The sequence below is a fragment of the Dipteris shenzhenensis genome, chromosome 4, assembly GCF_047967505.1.
Source record: "Dipteris shenzhenensis isolate YYH24624 ecotype China chromosome 4, Dip_SZ_1.0, whole genome shotgun sequence".
Lineage (NCBI taxonomy): Eukaryota > Viridiplantae > Streptophyta > Polypodiopsida > Gleicheniales > Dipteridaceae > Dipteris > Dipteris shenzhenensis.
Window position 1 is genome coordinate 17,330,992 of NC_141599.1, and position 26,068 is coordinate 17,357,059.

The window sequence follows — 26,068 nt, forward strand, 5'->3', positions numbered from 1 at the left end:
CCTAAGATTCCCCCCTCTCTGATCGAGCAGATGCTAGACCGTGTAAACAATCTCTCAAATCATTCGTTGTTGAGAATAAGCCGAAGTTGGGCATATCTTGCTATAGACATGGGCACCGTTATATTCCACTTTCACCTGATGATCCCGATCGGTGATTCCCACGTCCTGCACAAAGCAAGAAGAGAAATATGTCTCATGGAAGTCGGCAAGGGTAGATCCAATGCCAATCACTTCATACCCAGGAAAGAAATTCCGAGCATAGTTGGTGAGAAGAAAAACAAACCGTGTGCACTCTGTAGCCCTGAAGCCGATTGTATCGCAGCTAGCGGGGCATTTAAATCATAAGGGACCAGGGAGTCTCGAGACTGTGTTGATGAAGCAAATAGGGAAGAAGAGAGCTGATGAGGAAAACTTGGAAAAGGATAGCAACATAGACGACTCCACAGCCTCACTCCTTCAAAGTTCAAAGTTCATCAGAGAAAGATACTCAGAGAGAAGGTCTACTGCCTAGGAAACGTTGGAACACACCGGCCAAGGCTATTAACTACCCACTTCTTACCATCATCAACTTGACACATGTGTGACACATGTCTCCTTCTAAAAAACAATTTGAAGGTCAGTTGGCCCTTCTTTTGAAGGTCTATAATGCCCTTCTTTTGAAACATAAAGAAAATATTTCCCTTCCATTATGAAGGATAACATAAACATGATAATTTCGTTTGAATGTTAAGAAAAATTCTCTCCTTCTATGTTGAAGGATAATTTCCTAAATCATTTGAGGGTAAACGAGCTCACCAAAAAAAACGTGTAAACAAGCTCACAAAAAAAAAAGCAGTCATGCAACCATCACTCAGCTCTATCAATTGGAAAAGCATACTTCAATCCAAATATTTCATATCGCTGCTCAAGGCAACATACTAGTACGCAAAGTTGATTTGCCTCTAGGGGCACCTGACCAATTATTGAGGAGCTTCAAACGTATGTACATCTCATGCTAGCCATGCTCACATGATGATGATGATCCAATCGTCAAATTTGAAGGGAGCCATAGCCTTTCATTTTGAAGGGTAAAAACTGTCTAGCACTTCTTGGAAGAAGGGTGAGAATTTATTTTTCCCTTCATTTGAAATGCAAATTTCTTTTCATACTTCTTCATTGAAGGGCAAAAAGAGAACCACTTTTCTTTTGCATGGTAAAATTTTTATCAACCTTCACAACATTAAACTAAAAAGTGCACAAAATCAACATCATGTCCAATAGTAAACTAATAAATTCCAACATTAAACTAATAAGTTAAAAAAATCACCACCCAAACCATCCTCCCCCCCGTTAATCCATTCTTGACCACCCTTGGACATGTGCACCCACCCCAGATCAGACCTAAATCTCATTAAAGTCTTTGTGGACCCTTGTGGGAGAATTTATCTTCTCCTTGGTTGTATTATTGCAGGTCTGCCCCCTCTTTCTCTTCCCCTCTACTCTGGTCCAACTGCATTGTGGGATCTTTTGGACAAATTTCTATTGTCCTCTAGCCTACTGCAGGCCTGCTCCCTCTCTCTTCTCCTCTACTCTAGTCCAACTATTTTGTCTCTCCATTTTTTAAAATTTTGGTTGCAGCACCTCCTAGAGATGGTCTTCTCTCTCCTGCTCTACCTTCGCCTTCTCTTTCCTCTCTTGATCTTCCCTCTCTGGCACTATGGCCTCTTGCTCAGCCCTTATCTACTGTAGGTGCTCTTTTCCTTCTACATGCACTTTTCATTTTGCTACAACAGCTCTTTGCCCTCCTATAGGTGCTTTTTCCCTTTTGCTTTTCCCTCTCATATAGTATACAACTGCTCTTTCCCCTCCTATAGCTATTGTTTTCCCAACATACATGATTTGGAACAAAGTGATACAAGATGGCAATGTTGTGAGCTCTAGTGTGTTCAAGAGGCATGGTCAAGAAGAAAGTGACACAAGCTAGCAATATTGTGAGCTCTAGTTTTGTTGTAGAGGCATGGTCAGGAACAAAGTGACCAAGGCTGGAAATAATTGTGAGCTCTAGTGTGTTCTGGAGGCATGGTCAGGAAGAATTAACCAAAGCGACCAAAACTGGCAATATTGTGAGTTCTACTGTATTCTAGAGGTATGGTCAAGAAGAAAGTGATAGAAATTGACAATATTGTGAGATCTAGTGTGTTCTAGAACCCAAAAAATGCATTGGATGACTTGAACTTACAGTTTGACTAACTAGATAGTCATGGAAGGTTTTGCTAAGGGTCCACATAAGCTTCCCGAGAGGAAGGATGTCTTGCCACATCTTGAACTTCAAGGAGAGGAAGGATCTCCTGCCAAGTTGCAACAAGTGTACAAGGGAAAGGACACATGCCTTGCTTCTAGGATACCATCACATTGTAAGTCATGCTTTCTATGTACCTTCCTTGCCTATCTTCTTTACAAGTGTGGGTATCAAGAGACTATTTTAACATAGGAGTGGAAAGTAGTGGAATATTTGATATTACTAACAATGTACTATCTCTAAGTTATGTGTAGGACTGCCCTTTAGTCATGGATAATGAAATGTACATTCCTTCAACTTTACTTGAAATGGTCAAAAGGTAGGCAAGCATCTAGAGAAATGCATGAAAAATTTATATTTTATCCCTCATGCAACATCAAACAATGAGTTTGACTAGTACAAGCTATCCATAAATTGTAGGTTGGACATTTGGCATTTGCATAGTTTTCTTCGTGACTTGGCAGACATTAAAAACATTGATGCATTTTATTTTGATGATTTTATTGTGTGGTTTCATGTCCAAAGTTTTTAAGTAATATGTCTAAAGTTTTCATGCCTAAAGTTTATAGTTGATACCTATTTGCCTTGCTTGCATCATGCAAAGGTCGATGAACTATGGAAGAGAGGAAAAGTTTTAGAGAATAATCATAATTAAAGGAGACAATGCTATGATGGTAAGCATCCTATGTATTGATTTATATTTCATGGTCTTTTAATGTAATGTGCTATGTTAGGTCTGCTAATGTAATGTTTGTTGAATTGATGCAAGAGGCATTTGAGATTAAGGAGTTATCTCCTCGACATGCCAACTTTCATAGCACATTTGGTTGAAATCACTCATTGGTGCACCATATTAGTCGAGCAGGAGGATATGTTGTGGTCTTCCACATCCAATTTTTGAAATGGCCTACTTAACTACTGAAGTGCATCAAATTATTGACAACTTGATCATTGTGATCCATCACATGGCTTCCCCTATTGCACTGTATCCAATTGGCAATGGTGTAATAAACTTTGTACTTGGCTACCCTAAGAGGAGAGCCTTAATGGTATTTGTATTAGGATCTTACTTGGGGATTTCAAAAGCCTCTTTTTCCTATGTATTAGAGGTAGCAAAGAGGAGGTACAGGCTATGAAGAGTCTTTGTATTTGAATGGTTAGATTATAATACAAATATGTACATTTTATCACATTCTCTTCCTCGCAAGATACCATGTCATAAGCAATAATTTTGATTCAATCATGGTTAAATTTTAAATGTGTTGTTAATGCAATATAAGGTAATGTTTCTTTAGATTGTAGAGTATTGAATATACCACCTCCAAGTTTGTTGTGTAGAGAGGTGAACCTTTTATATGTCCCCTTTCCTTCATTTGTAGCCAAAGTAATTACAAATTTATAACCCCCATAACTTGTGACTGATTTTTAAAGGTCTTCTACATTGAATTTCAACATTCGGGGAAAAATAGAGTCGTATACCTTTATTTCGAGTCAAATATCATAGAGCTACGCATGCTCTTCATTTTGAACAAAAAATATTTGCAATCGAAGTCATAGTGCAAAACTTATAGCTATTTTACTATTCTCTTCACATTCCATGCAATTAAGTTCTATTACTTATATATATATATATATATAATAAAATTAATTTAAGAAAATATTATGAATACTCCAAGTCAAAAAAATACTCCTCACCAAGTTTGGTCAATTTGGTGACCATTTTTGGCAAATGTAGGAGGAATTTGACCACGGCCTAGAAGGCAATTTGGTCAGGACATCATGGGGCTTCCAAAAATGCCAAAACCCACCATGGTGTGAATTTGTCCATTTGGAGGTGTCCAAATGGCCAAATTTGCGCCATGGAGGGTTTTGGCGTTTTTGGATGCCCCGTGATGTCCTGACCAACATTGCCTTCTGCACCGCACTCAAATTCCTCCCACATTTGTCAAAAATGGACATTGAAATAATTGAAGTTGTCAAATTGCTTCATCTACCCCTTCAAAGTCTATATTTCTTCATAGAAAATCATGAAATGCATCAATTCTTTACAGGGTATATAGTATCCAACCTAAAAATTAAAATAAAAGATACATGGACATAGCCAACCTCCATGGCCAAGAAAACATAGAAAATGAAATTTTTAGGTTCCTCTTCAAAATATATATTTCAAGGTGATTTAGTGAGATTAAATCAAAATTACATTGACATAGCCAACCTAAAAGGTGGCTCCAAATGCAAGATAAGCAAAGAAAATTAAAATTGAGAACGTGATGTAGTGGAAGATCAAAGTCTTTTGGATTAAATAAAAAATTGTATCGACATAGCCAACCTACAAGGTTCCTCCAAGGGCAAGAAATTATATAGAAATTATAGTGCCTAAGGGTCTTGCCAGAGCTACTCTACAAGGCACATAAGTTGTCATATTGACCAACCGTTATTTTCTAAGTTACTTTGTAAATATTTTCTTTTCTATGTTTATTTATGTTTAAGTTCATGCACCCCATGACTTTCTATAAAGAAACATGGATTTCAAACAAGGAGATGAAGGAATTTGACAATTTGGGCCATTTCAATGTCCATTTTTCGCAAAGGTAGAAGGAATTTGATCGTGGCACAGAAGACAAAGTTGGTTCAGACATCATGGGGTGTCAAAAAATGCCAAAACCTGCCACCTCCAAATGGCCAAATTCGTGCCATGGCGGGTTTTGGCATTTTTGGACACCCCAAGATGTCCCGACCAACATTGCCTTCTATGTTGTGGTCAAATTCCTCCTACATTTGCCAAAAATGGACGGTGTCAAATTCCTTCATCTACCCCTTCAAAATCTATATTTCTTCATAGAAAATCATAAAATTCATCAATCCTTTACAAAAACTCAAAATTTGGTTTTTTAACACTCCATCTAATCAATTTGGTTGCATGGTTAAATCCCTTTTACATATGTATTGGAATGGCCAAACTTGGCAAACAACATTTTATTGACTTGTAAGTTACATCAAATTGTGATATAACTTTTGTGTGGAATGTGATATTAAAAAAGATGCAATATCAAAAAAGACAAATAATTAAAATAGCCATAATAAAAGATTCACCATTTGGTCGTAGATACATTAGAAATTTTAGCTTTACATAGAAGAACATTATGAAAATAGGTGTTTGTATTTCAAACTGTATTACAAAGAGGCTTCATAGCCTATTTTTGTTCTTCTTCAGCTCTAATACACCAATAATAGGGTCTTAGAATCTTCAACTAACTCCTTACAAACATCTTCAACTAATTCTCCATGCCGTCTTATTCCAAATGGATAGGTTATCCATTCCTACTTACTACTGCACACATGAAAAAACATCATTTTAGAAACTTAAATTTAAATAGATGTAATGCATCATGTGAATTCTTCTTCTTCAATCAACTTTTGAGTTGGTTTAAAAAGAGAAACGTGTTGCACTTCATGACTTACATTAGCAACATCACGAGCTCCAGGCTTCATCTTTGCATCACCATTCCCTTCAAGTCCTGCATCACCTCCAAAACAACTTGCTCATGCATGGTTGTGTGCCTTTTGATACGAAGACTCCATATCATCCATGCCCACCATTCTCCTCTCATCCTCCATGAAGTTCCTGAAAGAACATCAAAGGGAGCCTTAGCAAAAACAATGCACGAGTGTGAATAATCCAAAGTAAGAAATTTCATTGAAACACTATAGAATTAACCTTTTAGCTCATATTCTCCCCTTTAGAGCGCCTCTAGTGGTTCAAGATGCTTCTTCTCTTGAAAACAAAGACCATGTATGTTCACATGGTAACATGAGAGATCTCCTCTAATGGTGCCTTCAATAGTCGCAGAATTTATAGAGACTGTGATAGGCCATGATAGAAGGTAGGTCATGTTTGAGGAAGGATGAGAAGGACCATGAATGATTACGAGGGAGGAGAAGCAAGTGGAGGACTAGGTGTGAGGATGAGGGAAAATAAATAGGCGTGAGTAGGAGGGAGGAGAGGCAATAGGAGCAGGCGTGAGTATGAGAAGCATGCATGAATAGGAGGAAGAAGGAGAAAAAGTAAGAGCAAGAGGAGAGGCAATAGGAGCAGGCATGAGCATGAGGAGCATGAATGAATAGGAGGAAGAAGGAGAAAAAGGAGGAGCATGCATGAGCATGAGGGCTGAGGATAATGTATGAGCATGAGAAAGGAGGAGGAGCAGGAAAAATCACAGGGGGGGACAAGGAGGAGGATGCATGTGGGAGGAGGGAGGATGCGGACGAGCACGAGGACAAGGAGGCATGTGGACAAAGGGAGGGGGGGGGGGGGAGGGAGGGGGGAGGGAGGAGGGAGGAGGGGGAGGGGAGGGGGGAGGGGGGAGGGAGGAAAAGGGGGTGGGGGGTGGGGAGGAGGAATGGAACATGTGGAAGAGAAGGAGGAGGGACAAGGGACGAGGATGGGGGGAGGAGGAGGGAGAGAGCCGGAATTCAAATTCAGCTTCAAATTTCAAAATTTTGACTTTGGAGGATGGGGGGAGGAGGGAGAGAGAGGGAATTCAAATTCAAATTTCAAAATTTTGACATTAGGAGAAGTGCCCCCTCCTTAGTGTAAGAGGTGGCCCCTCCTAGGTGTAAGAGGTGGGCTCAACTAGGCTTAACCACCTAGGTAGGGGGGGTTAGGACTCCCTTGGACCCCACAATAGGGCTTTAGGCCTAATCCATTTCTTATGAGGCCCTTTTAAGACCCCAATTCTCCCCTAATGGAACCTATCTCATAGCAAGCAAAGCTTGATGGTAATACCACCACAATCTGCCATAACTTTTTGAGTGCAAGAAACATTTGTAACCACTCAATTTCTGAGCTACGCTGCTCCCATGCATCCAAGAAACCCTTTGAAGGATATGCCTCAGCAATACTAAGAACAAGTCGCTGCAACTCACCTTCACAATGCTTGGATTAGATAAGTGGTGTACTCCCAATTCCAAACGTGATACAAAGTTGATCAAGGTATTGCTTGGAAATGTGACCCCTAATCTTAAGATCTTTGGGATAGATATTTGGTGAAAAGAGTTTGGCTGCATTGAACAAATGATGATCATGAAATCGTTCATCAAAGCTATATACAAGTATTCTAAATGAAAGCTTGAGCAAACCAAATATTTTCCTCAATAGTAACTGTCTTGGTAACATCAAGCAAAGATGTACGTTGTAACACATATGCTAAAACACATATTCAACATAGAAGGAGAGAATGTTTTAACATTCAAATGAAATTATCATGTTTAAGTTATCCTTCATAATGGAAGGGTAATATTTTTTTTATGTTTCAAAAGAAGGGCATGCTTATTATTATAGACTTTCAAAAGAAGGGCCAACTTATTATTGACCTTCAAAAAAAATTTTACAAGGACACATGTGTCAAGTTAATGATTGTAAGAAGTTGTTGGTAGTTAATAGCCCTAGCCAGTGTGTCCAAACTTTTCCTAGGCACTAGGTAATAGACCCTCTTGGAGTCTCTTTCTCTACTATGTGTGAACTTTGAACTTTAAAGGAGTGGGCCTGTGAGGTTGTGGAGTCTGGACAGTGTGGAGTCGTCTATGTTGCCATCCTTTTCCAAGTTTTCCTCATCAGCTAGCCTTTCGTTTTGAAGGATAAAAACTGTTTAGCACTTCTTGGAAAAGAGTGAGAATTTATTTTTCCCTTCATTTTAAATGCAATTTTATTTTCATAATTCTTCATTGAAGGACAAAAAGAGAACCACTTTTCTTTTGCATGGTAAAATTTTAATCAACCTTCATAACATTAAACTAAAAAGTGAACAAAATCAACATCATGTGAAAATAAGTCCAATAGTAAACTAATAAATACCAACATTAAACTAATATGTTCAAAAAATCATCATCATTTGAAAATATATACATCATATATATATATAAATTTTGATGTACAAAGAGTCCGATGTACAAAAATGATTACAAAAGTTCATATCAAGATGATATTAAAGTGCTCTACGAGGTTGCAGTAAATACATTTCTTTTTTCATGGTGCCTCAACTAGAACTTGGGGATGCCTTGCCTTCATATCTTTCCAAACATCAAAGATGAAGTTCCAATCCTCTTCTTCTACCTAATGAGGAGCTGAAACTGAAACAAACATAAACATATCCAAAGTCTTCAATTATAAACAAGACTGATCATTACTTTAATTTTGTTTTGCTTAGAGAAACCTCTCAGCGAGCAGAGCTTGCTGGTAATACCACCACAATCTGCCATAACTTTTTGAGTGCAGGAAACATTTATAACCACTCAATTTCTGAGCTACATTTCTCCCATGCATCCAACAAACCCTTTGAAGGATTGCCTTAGCAATACTAAGAATAAATCGTTGCAACTCACCTTCACAATGCTTGGATTGGATAAGTGGTGTACTCCCATTTCCAAACCTGATACAAAGTTGATCAAGGTATTTCTTGGCAATGTGTCCCCTAATCTCAAGATGTTTGGGATAGTTCTTTGGTGAAAAGAATTTGGCTACATTAAACAAATGATGGTCATGAAATCGTTCATGAAAGTTAGAGACAAGTCTTCGAATGAAAGCTTGAGCAAACCAAATATTTTTCTTCACAGTAACTGGCCTGATATTATCATAATGTTGTTAAGAGTACTTTGAAGGTGAATCATATATCTAAGGATCGTGTATTGTAGAATATGGACAAGATACATTATAGAGTGTGGAGAAGGACAAAGAGCAAAGGAGTTACAAGAAGGACTACACCAAGAACCTCTCCAATGACAATGTACCTCCCACTGGTAGCTTGGAAGAGGAGGAAAAGGACAAGACATGCCATCAAAGGGGGGAATTTCCCCACATCTTCAAATTAGGAATATTTATGTGTGTGTAGTCAATAAGGGTTCTTTGCCTTGGGATGTCCCCCTCAAATGATTGTTAGTCTTATGTTTTACCTTGCTGGATCTAAAGGTATTCCCATGCATAGTCATTGTCTCTCTCCCAATTATAAACCAAAAGACCAAAGTCAAAGTGAGATCATGTTGGGATGAGGATGCCCAAATGAGTCTACTGCTGATGCAACTAGAGTGAGTACCAGGTTGTGGATCATGTGTGTTGCCACTAGACGTGGGCAAGCCATGAGGTTTCCCATGGACTGCTGCTAGGGTTGAGGTCATTAGTTTGTGGGGGGGAATGAAGGACAAATTGAGGTAGTGGGATCATACCTAGGGTCCTAAGGTCTATGGTTGTGAGTGTGTGAACACATGGTGTGCCTGGTTAGGTGCTAATAGGTGTGATTGAGTGAATCTAAGTGTGTGGTGTGTGATTAGGAGAATCGTGGAACTGATTGAGAGATTTGTGGATCTAGATGCTCTACTGAGCTCACATATTATGTCACTACTGGATGTAGCTTGTGCCTATATATTGGGCATGTCTCTCATGAATAAACTCTCCCTTTTTCCTTCTCGCTACTCCAACATGAAGTACCCATAACTTCATTAAATTCATAGCTATCCAAGCACTTAGATTGTTCCCATCCACATTAGATCATGGGCTGAAGGCTGAAGTGGCTAATGAGGAGCACTCCATCAACAAACAATGTTGCCAAGCCACTCAAACTATTTTCAACAAAATCCATTCCACTAATCCTCTCAATCCCTTACAATACCTTAGAAAATGAAAATAAGTGATAGCTACTAGGCTACCACTTGATTCTCACACTCTTATCAAACATATATAAATGGGATATCAATACCAAATAAAAGATATCAAATTTTTGCATCACACTAGTCCCATGGAATCAATGCTTGCTACTCACACAGCTTGCTTTAATGTCCATGGAAAATACTTTTTCTACTTCCAAACATTTAGTCTTACATTCTTTCATGGCTGTGCTTATTGCCAATAGTATTTAGACTCCTTCCCTTAAATCTCAAAATTTTTTTAAAAAATTTCCCAAATTGTTGACCACTTTTATGCCCTTCTTATTTAACTTGAGGCATTGTTGGGCTTCTTGTGAGATGATGGTAACTCTAGAGCCTCCATCAATGAAGACCCACTTGATCATGTGATTTTTTAACCTAACATCAATCTTTGGCTTCTCTTCATTCCAGATCTGTTTTGGTCACTTCTCTTCATTCCAAATCTATTTTGGTCACTTTTATTCCAATGCTCAAAGCCTCTACCCCAATAGTTGCTTGCTTAATGGGTGATCCTAAGAGTAGTATGAGAACAATTCCCAATAGTTGCCTTTTGAAAAACCAATATCAAAACATGTACTCAATAGAACTCTAATAAGCTGAGCAATTGCAACTATTGGAACCCCTTAAAAATGCAATCCTCCTCCTCCTTATATACTCCTCATCCTTGATGATTGGCATGCACTCCAATCTGAGCATTTTGCATCTGATGTTCCTCTTCCACCATTGGTAGATCCTCTCAAGACTCGGGTTAAACGTCCATCAAGATGTGTGCCATGATTTCTTCAAGTGTATTCCAATCGGTGTGGTGCCTTCCTCTTATTCATCACCCTCATTCTAGATCATTCCAGATTACTCATATATTGGCAAATGTGTCACCTCATTTTGCATTCACTTCATTTAATTCTTCACTTTGGTGGACCCCTTCAGTAGAGGGGCTCAACAATTGCGAGAAAGGAAATTCTAACACAAGAGGGAACTTTATCATATAAAATGCTATAAGCATTGACTACATGACTTATTAGAGTTATTAATGGTGACTTTGGCTGAATTGCAAACTATGTGCAATAAAACTTTGAGACATGGGTGGAAGTTGAGGCAATGAACTAAGTAAGTACTCTCTCATACACAATAACTATGGATCCCCTATGGGTTGAGAGCATCAAATTTCTAGAAGATCCAGACATAGAACATAAAATCTATCACATATATAACAGTTGTTGAGGGTTGTAGATGTAGAGAAATATGAAGTGCAAGGAGAAAGTGGTGGAAGCTCAGAAACAAAGAGAGGTCTCTCAATGGAATGTGTGTGTGAGAGAGAGAGAACAAGATAGAACATGATCTTATCCAACTTCAAATATTGGACTTCATTCCACAACACACACTTCAACTTATGTGTGTAATTATACAAACAATTAGGATTGTGGGTCCTAGCTGTGACACACTCACATCTCATTGGCTCCTCACATGCTTAGCCAAAATACCACTCACCCATGCACGTTCTCTTACTTCAATTGCATGGAGATATTGTAGCATCCCTTCTCAATGACAACATGTGGCATACATGATGAGCATTGCATACACATCTTCACTCATTACAAGATTACAAGGCATATAGAAAGCACATGTGTTCCAAAATTCCAATGTTATTCTTCCCTTTCCATTTAGAGAAGTCCATTCTCTTGTCAAGTTCTTTAAATATATATATAAACATTTAAAATACATAAGGGATATCATTATCCCCTCTTTTTGACATGGCTATTACTCTTCTAATTAGAGGATTCAAGCTTCTCTCTTTCCTTGAGCTTGCACCATCTGAATCGGTCTTTTCTTGTGAATGTATGGCAATACAATTTTTTGCATTTTGAAAGACTACTTGCCAATGCTCAATGCTTGATCCATGAAATCCCAAGAGCAAAAGAAAAAAATTTGCCAATAAAAGGCTCTCAAAAGTAAAGGTAAAGTCAACTCAATTTTTGACAAGAAGGAAAGACCTTAGAGGTAGAGAGAGAGAGAGAGAGAGAGAGAGAGAGAGAGAGAGCTTATCCAACTATAACTATTGGACTGCATTGCGCACTAGACTCTTCAACTTGTGTATGTACTTATACAAAAAATAGATTAGGTCCTTATCCTCAAATCCACATGACTAAAAAGGCACATGTTCAACTACAGAAGGAAATGGATAAGCAAGCAAGCAAAATGAAAGATGGAAGTATGCAATATAAGCAATGGAAGCCTATAATATAAGCCCAACTTCGAGATTGGTCACATACATGTGGCACACCTCCTCCACACCTCTTCCACCATCAACTTATGTAGCTACCCAAAAAAATTATAAGAAAAGCAACCAATGGAAGTCCTATAAATCAACAAATGGAAACCAATATGGAAAGCAACAAAAGGACATCCTGGAAAGTAATCAATGGGGTTGTGCCTAAGTGGCTTCATCCTAGATAAGAAAGAGAAAATTAGGGACTCCTCGAGCTTGTATGGGAGTGAAAACCCTCAAGTTCCCTTAGGGTTATATAAATGCTCTTTTTATGTTCATAATACGCTAGTGTATAGTTAGTTCTTCTCTCTCTCTCTCTCTCTCTCTCTCTCTCTCTCTCTTTCTTTCTTTCTTTGTTGCATGTGTATGTGATGTGTGTGGTTTATACAAAGCTCCCCTACTCCTTCTAATTTGTCATTTCTTTCACAAATCATGAGGGCAACAACAGTGGGGCTGTGCCAAGTGGCTTCATGAGGAAAATTTGGGACAAGGTTGCCTACTAGAGCTTGCATGGGATTGAAGAGAACTAAAGTCCCTTTTCAGGGTTATATGAATGCTTTTTTTTTGTTATGTATAATTAGCTATACTTGTGTGACTCGCACTCTATCTTGTGTGTGAGTTTGTGGTTTATACACACTCCTCCAATCCAACTATGTCATTTCTTTCACAAAATTATGAGGGACAAAAATGATTATATTCCCATTCTTGTTATGGCGATATAATGATTATCCCCATTGTTGTGAGAATCTCTTTTGAACAAGGATATTTTTCATGAGATAAGGCATTCTTTTTAAAAAGGAAAAAATTTGTAGTTCATGTGTAAAGCACATTATGAAAGTTGTTCTATGGGATGTTATAAAGGGATGAGCACTATGTATGGGCCATATGGCATCGTGCTTGGTGTTATTTATGTTTTTCATTCCCGTACACCAAGGTGGGAGGGTGTGGGTTTTTTCTTTTGGAAAGTAATTATTAAGATGTAGTTTGTTGGAAAGAGACCATCTTACAAAAGGAAAGCACACAATCCCCACAATCATCTCATTAAGATAGTCTCATTAAGAGCTTATGGTTAACTTGGCACGCCAAAATCTTTTACATGAGCAATTTCATTAACAGTGCCTCCTTAAAGGTAGTGCTATTATAGTGGAGATTCTCCTTAAAGGTAGTGCTATTATAGTGGGCATTATTAGTAGTGCCTCCTTAAAGGTAGTTCTATTATAGTGGAGTGCCTCCTTAAAGGTAGTACTATTATAGTGGAGATTTGGATTCCCCTTGTGAATTTCCACGGGTAATTTTGTAAAAGAGTTGTTGCTTTTTATGGAGTCATTCTACGAAGCTTTAAACTTCAAGCTTTTAATAGCGTATCCACTAAAAGAATAGTTAGCATCACTTATCACTATTAGGATTAACATCCACTAAAAGAATAGTTAGCATCGCTTATCATTATATAAGGAGGCACTACCTGAGTACTCACTTTTGTTTTTAAAAAACAATAACAAGTGGAATTCGCATCCAACTCTCTACTCAATATTCACAGAAAACATTTCCTCAACAAATCTCAAAACTTGAGTTTTTCAAAATTTCGAAGGCTTTTATTGAGAATTTGCAGATTTCTTGGCTAGAATATAACTAAATTGCCTAAAATTTTGCAAGTTTTAAGAGAGAGAAAGGAGGCAGCCCGTGAGATAGTGAGGGAGAGAGATTGCAGGGATAGAGAGAGAGAGAGAGAGAGAGAGAGAGAGGGAGAGAGAGAGAGAAGGCAGCATTGAGCGCTAAGGGGAGAGAGAAAGGAGACCGAGGAGAGGGCGTTTGAGCAGAGGAAGAGATGGGGAGGGAGCTGAACGGAGAGAGAGGGAGAGAGAGAGAGAGAGAGAGAGAGAGAGAGAGAGAGAGAGAGAGAGAGGATTCGAACAGAGGAAAGGGGGGCATGCTGAGCGGAGGAGGGAGGGAGAGGTCGTATTATAGAAGACGCTCGTGAAGGCTCCAGTCGTCGCCTTAATTTGTTTGAATCAACCTTGTTAATCATTCGTGGTGGCATCGCAGCAAGCTGACGACTCACCAATCCTAGTAAGAATTCTTGAACATGGTGGGGACCGATAGGAGTCCTCAGAGGAGGCACAATAATAATTGGTGAAAAGGAACAAAACTTGGGGGCCTCGAAAAAAAAAGAAAAAAGGAAGGAATATATTTTCCAACTCTGACGTGGCGAGAGTTGAGTTTAGACACGTGGCGGTACGAGGATTCGCTGCTTGGCATCACAAACAAAGGCGCTACACTCGCTAGTCGCTAGCTTGGACGCTTCGGCGGATCAGAAAAATCATCCATGGGGAATTGCTTGATTTGGAGGTTCGGATTTCTCTTGGCTTGGAGCTTACTCCTTTCTTCCGAAGCGATTTCTCATGGAATCACTCTTCACACTGATTCTCCATTAACGAGGATTGCTTTTGGTTCTTGCGCTAACGAGAGTGCTCCTCAGGTCATTCCCTACCTTGCTCCTTTCATTTGCAGCCTTCTTGCTGAGAGCAATAGCGATACATCTAACGCAATTTTGGGTTTTCCTGAGCAGCCCATTTGGAACGGAGTGCTTAATTATGATCCACAACTTTTCATCTGGCTTGGAGATAATATCTACGCCGACAAGAAACGCCCCATTCGGTTTACAGGAAAAGAGAGAACATATGGACCTTGGAAGAATGCTCCTCGTTTCCTGCAGGCTTCAGCTGAGGACATCGAACGAAAATACGGTGAAGCCAAGAACAAGCCTGGCTACAAGGAGCTACGTACAAAGGCACAAGTAGGATTGTATTTGGGATGTTGTCTTTTGGATGTTTGAAACAGCTTATCGTAACCGTAGCGCCTTTTGATAAGCGTTTAGCTTTTCGTTCATATCTGTTAAACAGTCTGGAAAACGTATCATTGTACCTGGGATAACGTAAACAACATGATTCTATGAATTTTTCAGGTCATAGGTACCTGGGACGATCATGATTATGGATTAGATGATTCAGGGAAGGAATTAGCTGGGAAAAACGTTAGTCAAAAGCTCCTGCTGGACTTTTTGGATGAACCTGTTAGTAGTCCAAGGCAAGATTTTTATTATGTCACAATTTATACTTGCAGCTTCTTTTTTAGTTAGCAGGAGTACAGAGGTAATGGAAACACTTTCAACTCAATCTTCTGGACCCCCATAGCGTTATTCCGTTGATTAATCATATTTTCCTACCGGGTCGTGTTGAATAGGCCATAAAATTTCTATAATTATTGTTCTTTGCTATCTGTCTGGATGTGTCAGGCGAACACAGGAAGGTGTATACGTTTCTTATACATTTGGACCAGCGGGTAAGGAAATCAAGGTCTGTCAGCTCTCTTTTATCTATTCTGTTGTTGTGCAATAAAGACAGGCAAGTCAAGGATTTTGGTTACTTTTTCTCCATTATTAACTAAGGTTTAGCTGGGAACCTTTTGTGGAATCAGTTTCTGCTTGTGTTTATTGATATAGGGCCTTTACGAGTGCTCTTGCAGCTTCTTAGCATGGCTAGTTGGACGTTTCTTAGTGTGATACTTACAATTTTTAGAATAGCTTTTAAAACCATTTCTCTCTCTCTCTCTCTCTCTCTCTCTCTCCTCTCCTCTCCTCTCTCTCTCTCTCTCTCTATATATATATATATATATATATACATATATATATATTTATATAGTCTTCCACCAAACAACAAAGCAAGCTAATTGAGCCTTGGTTCCTTGGCTGGGAATACCAGCTCCAAGTGATTGAGAATACATTTTATACAATGGTCAGATGAAATTATATTTGACTCACGATTAGACTTTGTGTCCACAATCCTGCAAGCAGACTTCAAGTAAGGCCAGTTCAGATTTTAGACATTCTTGGCATGCTAATTATCTCCAATATGCTTGGGTCTTAAAGCAAAAATGCCTTAGATACTCTTCCAACCAACGGTTAACCCTCTCTGTTTGCCCATCAGTTTGAGGGTGATCTGCTGTACTTGGGGTAAGAAGTGTTCCCATAGAACTGAAAAGCTCTTGCCAAAAATGCCCCATGAACTTAGCATCACGATCACTCACAATCTCCTGAGGAAGTCCATATAATTTAAATACATTCTCCATGAATTGCTTAGCCACCTTGGAAGCTGTAAATCGGGTCTTAGTAGGAATGAAGTGGGCAGCTTTAGTAAGTCTATCAACAACCACAAAGATGCTGTTCCAACCCTTAGAGGTCACTGGTAGACCTGTAATAAAGTCCATGCTGATATGTGTCCATTTACCTTGAGGTATAGGTAGAGGTTGTAGTAGACCAGTTGGCCTCAAATTCAACTCCTTGTTTTGTTGACAGGGCTTACAGCTTTGAACATAAGCAAGAATATCCTTCCATAGCCCCTTCCAGTAAAAACTCTGTTCTACCTTATCATACGTCTTGTTGAGGCCTATATGCCCAACCATAGGAGATGAGTGAAATTCCTGCAAGATTAGCAGCTTATGGGAGGAATTTTCAGTAAGAAATATTCTATCATTATACCACAAGAGCCCATTGTGCAACTTGAAATTGGCATATTGCTGACAGTCAAGATCTTGCAAGTCTTGGAATATAGCAGCTGCTTGAGGATCATTGAGATACTCTTCTTGAATGCCATGGATCCAATCCCTATAAACCTCAGTAATAGATGATAAAGTACAAGCCCATATCCTGGAAAGAGAATCTGCCACAATATTTTCTTTGCCCATCTTGTAATCTATGTCAAAGTCGTAGTTTTGCACAATGGATAGCCATCTCCTTTGCTTGGGTGATAGAGAAGCCTGAGATAGAAAATATCTGAGAGTCTTATGATCAGTCTTGACCTTGTAATGGTTGCCATAAATGTAGTGGTGCCACTTTTTGATTGCATGAAGTATTGCCAACATCTCTTGGTCATAAATGTGGAAACTTGACTCCTTGTCATCCAATTTTCGACTTTCAAAGGCAATAACTCCATGACTCTGCTTCAGGACAGCTCCAATGCCCCTTCCACTAGCATCAGCCTCAATTATAAAAGGTTGAGAGAAATCAGGACATACCAAGATAGGTGCTGAAGTTAATGCCTCCTTTAATACTTAAAAGCTCTTATTGGCACTGTCAGACCATTGGGAAGCATTCTTTTTTAGAAGATCAGTGAGAGGAGCTGCCAATTTGGCAAAATGCCTTATAAACCTTCTATAAAAGATCCCATGATCCAAAGTGGATGGGCATAACCTCACTGTTTGAAGTGTCTTTGCATTAATGAAGTTATGAGTGCTCCCACTGTCAACCAAAATGTGGACTGGTTTGTTATTGATTGTTCCTTTTAACCTAAGGGTTTGAGAGCCCTTGCAGCCCATAAAAACATCAGGAGATATGCTGTACACAACCGATTGTGTATCCCAATACACTTCATCATCATAAACAGCATCATTTCCATCAGAATTTTTGATCTCATCTTCATAACCTTCAACAACTTCAATGTTCCATTGTCTAGATCTATTTGAGCACCTTGGCAAACTATCATCCATAAGCATGGTGTCAAACATGGATAACCCACCTGGATCAAAGGGAAAGGTGGTCCCCTTTTTGGAACTATGATCCTCATTCACACAGTCCTGATATTCATGAAATTCAGATTTTGCTGCAGAAGTATTAGGAGATAAATCCTCATGAATCTCTAGAATCAAGCTCAACTTTGCTCCTGTTTTTGCTTTGCACACATTCCTATGTTCAGGGGTCCACTTCTCACCACAAAGGTAGCACAAATTCTTCTTCTTCTTGTCATCAATAATTGCTTGAGATAACTGCTTAACCAACTTGTTTCTTTTATCACCCAGATCATCATTTGGAGTGGGTTTCAAGGATGACTTTACACCTGTAGCCTTGTAAGCCGTAGGTTGTCCCATGCCACTGCCATATATTGTGTTGAACCTAGAAATAGAAGAAGTTGTAGCAAGTGCAGAAAGTTTGTTTTCATCATTGGAAACCCCTTTGACTATAGGCTTAGTTTCAAAGTGACCAATACCCAAAGTCTTCTCCTTTCCATTGTATTTGGGTTCATAAAGCTCTGCCAACTGCATGGCCTCTTTAAGAGAATTGGGCTTTTGAGCTGCAACATCTGAAGCAATACTAGGGTGCAGACCATGGATGAACTTGAGCATTCTAACTCTTTCATCAATACCATGAACAAACAAAGCCAATTTCCAAAACTGTTTGATATAATTTTTCACTGATCCTTGCTGAGTAAGATCATACCACTTACAAATATATTGATCTCTAGTAAAAGGAGATATAAAAGTTTTAAGCATTTCAGCCTTGAATTCATTCCAAGTATTAAAAGTTAACCCTTCTTGTTGTAGATGCCTCCACCAAAAGTGGGCATAATCTTCCAGATGAAGAGCAGCAAATCTGATTTTACCTTGATCACCCTTTGGATATAGAAGGAAGTAGTCATCCATCTTGCTGAGCCATTCCTCCAATTCCTCAGGAGAGGTAGAATCACCTTTGAACTTAGGAAGTATAATCTTGTCTTTCATATCTTTGTCTTGATGAACAGGTCCTTTTGGTTCAATAGATTTAACTGCTTGTATATATTGCTGGAATGTCATTGCTACCCTAAGGTCTGCTGGTAGCAACTTATATTCATGGAATTTTTTACACAACTCTTCAGCTGCTGAACTGTTATTATTAGGAGTCTTACCATGTGCTGAATCCTTATCCATATGAGTTGTAACTACACTAGAGTGGTAGGTCCTTCGGACAGAAGCCATAAAACCAACCGGTTCAGTTAAATGTATGTGATCATCATTATCATCATCTGAACCTGAGTCTCCATCAATTTGGGGATCCACACGTCTCTTCCCATCATAAATTTGGTTTCTCTTGAATTGGTCAAACCTTTTATTAAAAGTGGCAAACATGTTCTGCATCCTTTGGTCAATCTTCTGATTATTGGTCTTGATCTCATTGGTTAACTCCTTGAATATCTGTAGCATTGGGTCCATACAACCCCTTATAATCTGCTCCTGTTTAAGGGATGTTTGTACTTGAGGAGTTGCTGCCGAATCCCCTTGAATATTCCCAACATGAGGATCATTGGGGCTCAGAAACTTCAGCCTGATTATCAATTGCTTCCTTCTCTGAGATAGAATCAAGGATACTCATTGGCTGCTTACTAGCTTGACCAGTAGACCTCTTTATAGGCATCTTTAATGACTTGAATCTAGATTAAATGCACTGTCTTAAGCCCTGATAAAAAACCAGTACCAAAAGCCCCAAATGCTAGTTTTGCCCTAATTTCGCTGGTCAAATTTATGAGAGAAAACTTGAAATTTCCCACTTGTTTAGGCGATCCTTATGCTAAGACTGAGCCAAAGGGCCAATCAGGAGTAGAATTTCATAACATTACACCTGGATGGCTAGAAATTACTAGAACCTTTGGCAAATAACAATTCTGCGCTAGCTGTTGCACTGAATTTTCAAAATTCTCAGTAACAAAAAACCAGATCACTATCAAACTTTATCAGTTGCATCCATGGAGCTTAGCGACCATATGCACTAAAGCTGACCCAAAATGGAGTTATAAATCTAAATTTCCGCAGCATTTCTTCTATTCCAGCCAGTCAAATTTGCTCATAGCTCCTCCATTTGAGCTCATATCTCCACGAACGTTTAGGAGCAGCACCTAGAGGCTATGGCAACCAGAACAAGCTAACTATGACAAGGTTTGGTGCATTCAATTAGTAGATCATTGACTGGCTGTCCATTCCACCTGTGACTGGAATTAGAGTGCAATATGGGGTCAAACCTCAGCAATTTCGTGATTCCAGCACATAGGGACGACCAGGAAATCAAGGGCTTTCCATTGATGCAAAAAGCCCCAAAATCTGATGCACTTCGAAAATCAGGGTTTCCCAGAGCTTGCCACGTTACAGCTTACAACAGAGAGCACTTCTGGTGCTGAATTTTTGCACAGAGGTAGGCCCTAGGCTCAAGAGTAGATGCTCCAAATTTCAAAGTAATTGGACAAGAAATTTCCACAAAATCCCATGAAAAGTGCTCTAATACCAATGCAACAGGACTGCTCCTAACTGACAGTAAACACCCCTAAATTTGGTAGAATATGCAGGAAAGTTAAGAGTAGTGAAGTACCTTATGTTTTAGGAAAAAGGTAGGAGTGGAAGGTCATGGGTTGGACCTACAACAGAGACTTGTGAGGGGCTGCACAAGGACAGGAGGAAGTCAATCCTTTTTAGAATTCAGCTGAGTATTGAACTCTTGCTATATATTCTATTTCAGTAATGAAGTATAAGTCATGAATGAATTGCCAAGTACAACTAGAGCCCTTATATAGGTATGGCCCAAGGCAGTACAAAGCAGTATTGCTTATGGGATTACCTCCTAGGATGCCGCGTGGCAACTTATGGTATCCCCTAAAAAAAGAAAAAAACACTTACAAGCCAATAAAGGCCTTTCTACTAACTTTTAGCCTAAGTTTAGCCTAAGTAAAAAGTAACCCTCTATTACAATATCTCTTCTAGTGTTGTGCATTCTGCCCTCCAAGTTACTCTATTTTTACAATACAAGTTTGGGCATTTTTGGTTATTGGATGCTTGATGCAAGCTTAGAGATGACTTACTGACATAAAATTCTCAGTTGAAAATGCCTAGTTCTTGTTCCTCTTCAAATGCTTCATATGTGAAAGCAAAGAAGAAGAAACAAGTACCTAGATATGTCAATAGGAAGGTGACAAAACTTGTGAAGGAAAGGTCACATAAACCATATTATTATTTTGATGCAAAAAGATTAGGATTTTCTGATTTTATGGCTTGCAATATGCACTATTATGGTTGAGACTCATAGCCATTTGTAAGAGGGCAGACATTGCCTAAACCTAAAGGTAAGACCCTCTCATGGCCACCTTTAAGATGGACAAATTCAATGGCCAAGGCTTCCACACTTGGTAAATGAAAATCAAATTTGTGCTTATGAAGGAGAATTTGTGGGATTTGGTCACGTCAGGGAATCAATTATCACAAGAAGGTGAATCCACCATAACCAAAGGTAAAGGGAAGGCAAATGACTCTACTTCAACAACATCAGCAGATGCTAAAAGGTTAGAGAAAGCCTATGCATCATTGCATTAGGTTTGGGAGATGATTATGTGCATCGTATTTCAAATTTGGAATCTCCTTCTAAGGCTTGGCATAAGTTAGATGTGCTATTTGGTGCTAGCTCTCATACTTCTAAGTTGAATTTGAAAATGAAGTTCTTTGAATTTAAGATGGATGGAGACACTTATGACACAATTGGTCTCAATTCACTCTCCAGTCACTGAAGATGATGCAATGGTTGTGCTCTTGAAGAGTATGCCTCAGGATTTTGACTATGTTGTGACTACTTTGAAGAATCTTCCCCAGCCAACACTAGAGGGCATCATCAGTGCTCTACAAGAAGAAGAGAGAAAGAGAACTTCAAGGAAGGAAGAAGATCAAATTCAAGCACTTGCAGTGAAGTTCTCATCAAAGGGTACAAAGCATGCAAGCATTGTGGAAAGACAAATTATCTTGAAAAAGATTGCTATAAGATCAATCCTTGCACTTATTGTGGCAAAAACAATCACTCCGAGAAGTTTTGCAATGAAAAGAAGAAAGGCAAGGCAAATTTGGTTGAAGAAAGAACTCCATCAGCAAATGAAGTCTCAAGTTTTGTGGTAGCATCAGCAAATGAAGAGGAAGATAAAGATTGGACCTTTTAAAGTCCAACATCTTTGAACTTTTTTCATCACTTGGCATGTAATCAATTTTAAGGTACTCTGCCTGGAGTAGTACTCCAAAAACAACATTATGGTTATGTGTGTTTTAGTCCTTATAGTCTTTGTAAATCACCTCTAGTCACCATATGATGTAGGCCATGTGATATGTCTTTGCTTCCATGATACCTCTTGTAGACAAGAGAAACTAGGTCCATACAAAGGCCTAAGATTAATCCTTGTACATGCAAGAGAGAGAACCATTTAGGGGAGTTTAGTTTATCCCATTTTGTAAACCTTGATTCTTGGGCACCTTTTGCTAGCATGAGATCCTAGCCATAGATTTATCCTTGACCACCATGAGATGGCATGTGAAACTATGTGACTAGATATATCCTTGACATAGCATGAGGCAAAACCTTGAGGGGGGGTATGTTGGGATATGTGTGATTAAGGGCTTGCTCTAGTAGCAGTCATATGATCGTGTGTGTGTGTGTGGAGGAGCGACCTCTGCCCGTATAGCCCCATCAATGACTCCATACAGCCTCCCCCTTCCGTCCGTACATCTATACGGCCCCTGTACGCTGTCCGTACGTCCGTATAGGACCCGGTTGCAGTTCCGTACAAAATTTTCCACCTTGCCTCCGTACAATTCTGTCTGCAGTTCCGTATGGCCTTCGTACAGTCCCGTCTATAGTTTCGTACAGGTTCTGAGCAGGCCCCGTTCACAGCTCTGTACTCGTCCGTATGCTACATCTTCCTACTGTTGCTGTCAGCCCTCGTGGTTTCCTGGCTGTCTAAGCTTCTTGCTTTCAAAGGCTACTGGCCTTCCCTCTTGAAGGAGGACTGCTCCTACCGCAATGCCACTTGCATCGGTTTCCAGGAACAACGGTTTCTGGGGATCAACTATTTTTAACACCGGTCCTGTGACCACAGCTTGTTTTATGGTGTTAAAACTTTCTTGTTGATTCTGTCCCCATATAAAAGGTACTTTATCTGAGGTCAGATCAGTCAATGGCGATACTATTTCGGAATATCCTTTGATATGCCTTCTATAAAACTGGACAAACCCCAAGAATGATCGCAACGCGGTCAGACTCTGAGGGATTGGCCAAGTTAGTATCGCAGCCAGTTTCTTCGGATCCATTTCTACCCCCTCTGGAGTAATTATGAATCCTAAATATTCAAGCCTAACCATACACAGTATAGTTTTCTTTTTATTTGCATAAAGACTGGCTTTCCTCAAAGTACTGAACACTATTCTCAGGTGTTCACGATGATCAGTAATACTTTTACTGAACACTAGAATATCGTCAATAAAATGTACTACAAACTTTCCGATATACGGACGTAGTAAATCATTCATAAGCATGACGAATGTAGCCGGAGCATTGGTAAGTCCGAAGGGCATTACCAAAAACTCATAATGACTAAACCTGCTTCTGAAAGCGGTTTTATGCACATCCTCGGCTCTAATCCGGATCTGATGGTAGCCACACTTAAAATCTATCTTGCTGAAAATCACGGCTCCATGTAATGCATCTAGCAAATCATCAATCCGAGCCATCGGATACATGTGCTTAACAGTGATATTATTCAATGCTTTGTAATATATACAGAGGCGAAACGTATCATCCTTTTTCTTCTTTAACATCACTGGCGAAGCAAAAGGTGAGAAACTTGGTTGAATCTGCCCCAACTTGAGGTATTCTTTCAGTTGTCTATGCACCTCCGCCTCTTCAGTAAAACTCATTCTATAGGGAGGTCTATTCACAGGTTCTGCCTCCGGAATCAGTTCTATCTTATGCTGAACATTCCGCTCTGGAGGTAACCCATAAGGTAGTTCATCCCTAAAACATTCAGAGAACTCCTCTGTTATAAGATTAGCCAGCTTGGCCATCTCACCACTTTGCGTAACATCAGTGCTAGCTGAAGAATCATCAACCGGCTCTACCGATGCTGTGCAAAGGAATAAAAACTCTTCTTGAGCTTTTTGGATTTCCATCACGGAAACCAACGGTCCCTGAGGTATATCTTTCTCACCTCGCAAGACATAAAGCACATCATTCATCTTGAATTGATATACGTGCTTTTTCCAATCAATGGCTGGATTCTTCCTAGAATGCCACGCCATACCCAGGGCTATATCTGCATGAGCAAGCTTGGTCATTTCAAAATCAAGCTTCTCAGCATAGTCCTGAATACGAAGCTCCAACTGGGTAACCCTTTGGTCCCATACTTCAGTTGAACTTCCATCTGCCATCCTGACTGTATACGCATAGTCAGATGGACTTGTCTTTAATTTCAGCCTCTTCACGAGCTTGGAGTTAATCACATTGTGAGTTGACGCCGAGTCAAACAACACAATGACATCATGATTGGCCACTTGCCCTTTCATTTTAATTAACTCCGTATCATCAAAGGCTGTATACCCCGTTGCTGCGGGCTTAGATAGCGGGCTTAGATAGGATGTTATCAGGTGCACTCGTTACTAACTTAGCAACAGACACACATAACAAACAAGGTACTAACCTCTGAGAAGATCCCGCTAGCTGAATCTGCATCTCTTCCGCTCTGGGACTTCCCTCCATCTCCACGTCGCATTCTGAGATCACCATCTCAGCCATCCGACGATCTTTGTTATGTGGACAATCCTTCCACTGATGAGGCTGAAGGCAACCAAAACATAAGCCTTCTCTCCTCGCTTTTTCCCTTTGTTCTGGGTTGGGAGACTTAGACTAAGCCTGGGCTGCCATTGGGGTTACTTTCCTCTTCACTCCAATGGTGGTACTTGGTTTAGGAGTTTCAGCTGGTTTCGCATGCTTGGCTTGACCACTCGGCTGAGAACCACTCCCTCTACTAATCCATTTCTTCTTAAACCCAGATTTCTTTTGATACCCATACTGGGTTCCGACCTGTGCAAACCCACTTGGCCTGCTGCCCTTGGCATCTTCATAGTTCAAGGCTATAGCTATTGCATCATCTAATGTGTTCGCGTACTTAGCCCGAACTTCCATTTTTATTCGATCATTCAATCCAAATATGAAATCTTTCACTTGGATTGATTGAGGCAGGGGTTCATCAACCTTCATTACGCTCTCTTGAAACTTATCAGTGTATTCTGCCACCGATAAATTTCTATGACGAAGGTTCCTATATTGATCCCAAGATCGGGATGCTTCGTCAGGAGGTAAGAAGTATTTCCTGAATTCTCTTTTAAACCCCTCCCAGGTAGTGGATGCTATACCATCTTTTTGTTGTGTAATCCACCACCGATCCGTTGCCTCACTAAACATGTGGGTGGCCTCACGGATCTTCTTGATGTCATTTCTGATTTCACAAATGGCGAACGCCTTGTCCCATTTGTGTAACCAGGTCTCAATGACATCGGAACTATGGTCGTTCATCTGACCAGAATACTTTTCTGGCCTGTAATTGGCAATATTTGGCACTTTAGCCTTCCTAGGCTCAACCATATGGACACTAGACTCCGGTTCCATTGGAGCCTTTCCCTTCTCATCTCGAGAAGGTCTGGCAGACATACTGTGTATCGCTCTCCTAAGTTCAGACTGCCCTGCATTGGCCTGTAACTGCTACGCTAATAGTTGTTGCAAGGCATCCTCAAGCAATGCAATTCTGCTAGATAAGGTATGAGCCACTGGGCGCGACACCTGCTGGGCCGGCCGGACTCCTGACTCACTAGGGTCTCTCCTAGAAGCCCCTTCTTCTGCTTCCATTCAGTTCAATGGGTGTTTTGTTTTGTTTTGTTTTGTTTTGTTTTTTTTTTAAATAAACACCGCTAGAAAACTGTATTTACAACTGACACAATTCAGGGTACTGGCACTCTGACACAATTCCCTATACTAGGGAATTCCTGCAATCCCACATGCACACTGACTAGGCATTTGACACAGGCATATATTCCAAATATAGCGCTTTTCCCTATACTAGGGAAGCTCCTGCACACTAACTCTGACTGAAGCACATAGGCATAATCTCAAGCATAATCTGTCCTTGCTATAGCATTGAACCCTCATGCATACTAATTATTAACGAGACCCTCTT

At 39.8% G+C, this 26,068-nt stretch overlaps 1 protein-coding gene across 4 annotated transcripts in view; it reads left to right on the plus strand.

Annotated features, from left to right (window-relative positions):
* Positions 1-14,443: 14,443 nt before the first annotated feature.
* LOC147902529 (Calcineurin-like metallo-phosphoesterase superfamily protein) overlaps positions 14,444-26,068 on the plus strand; it is a 42,978-nt gene continuing 31,353 nt past the window's right edge. For all 4 annotated transcript variants that reach the window (XR_015540863.1, XM_087373299.1, XM_087373300.1 and 1 more), the window contains exons 1-4: positions 14,444-14,715; positions 14,806-15,033; positions 15,202-15,323; positions 15,532-15,592. Coding sequence is in view for 3 of the 4 variants with exons in the window: in XM_087373299.1 (XP_087229425.1) it covers positions 14,563-14,715; positions 14,806-15,033; positions 15,202-15,323; positions 15,532-15,592 (564 nt within the window). In the remaining variant the exon portion in view is untranslated. The remainder of the gene's footprint in view (positions 14,716-14,805; positions 15,034-15,201; positions 15,324-15,531; positions 15,593-26,068) is intronic.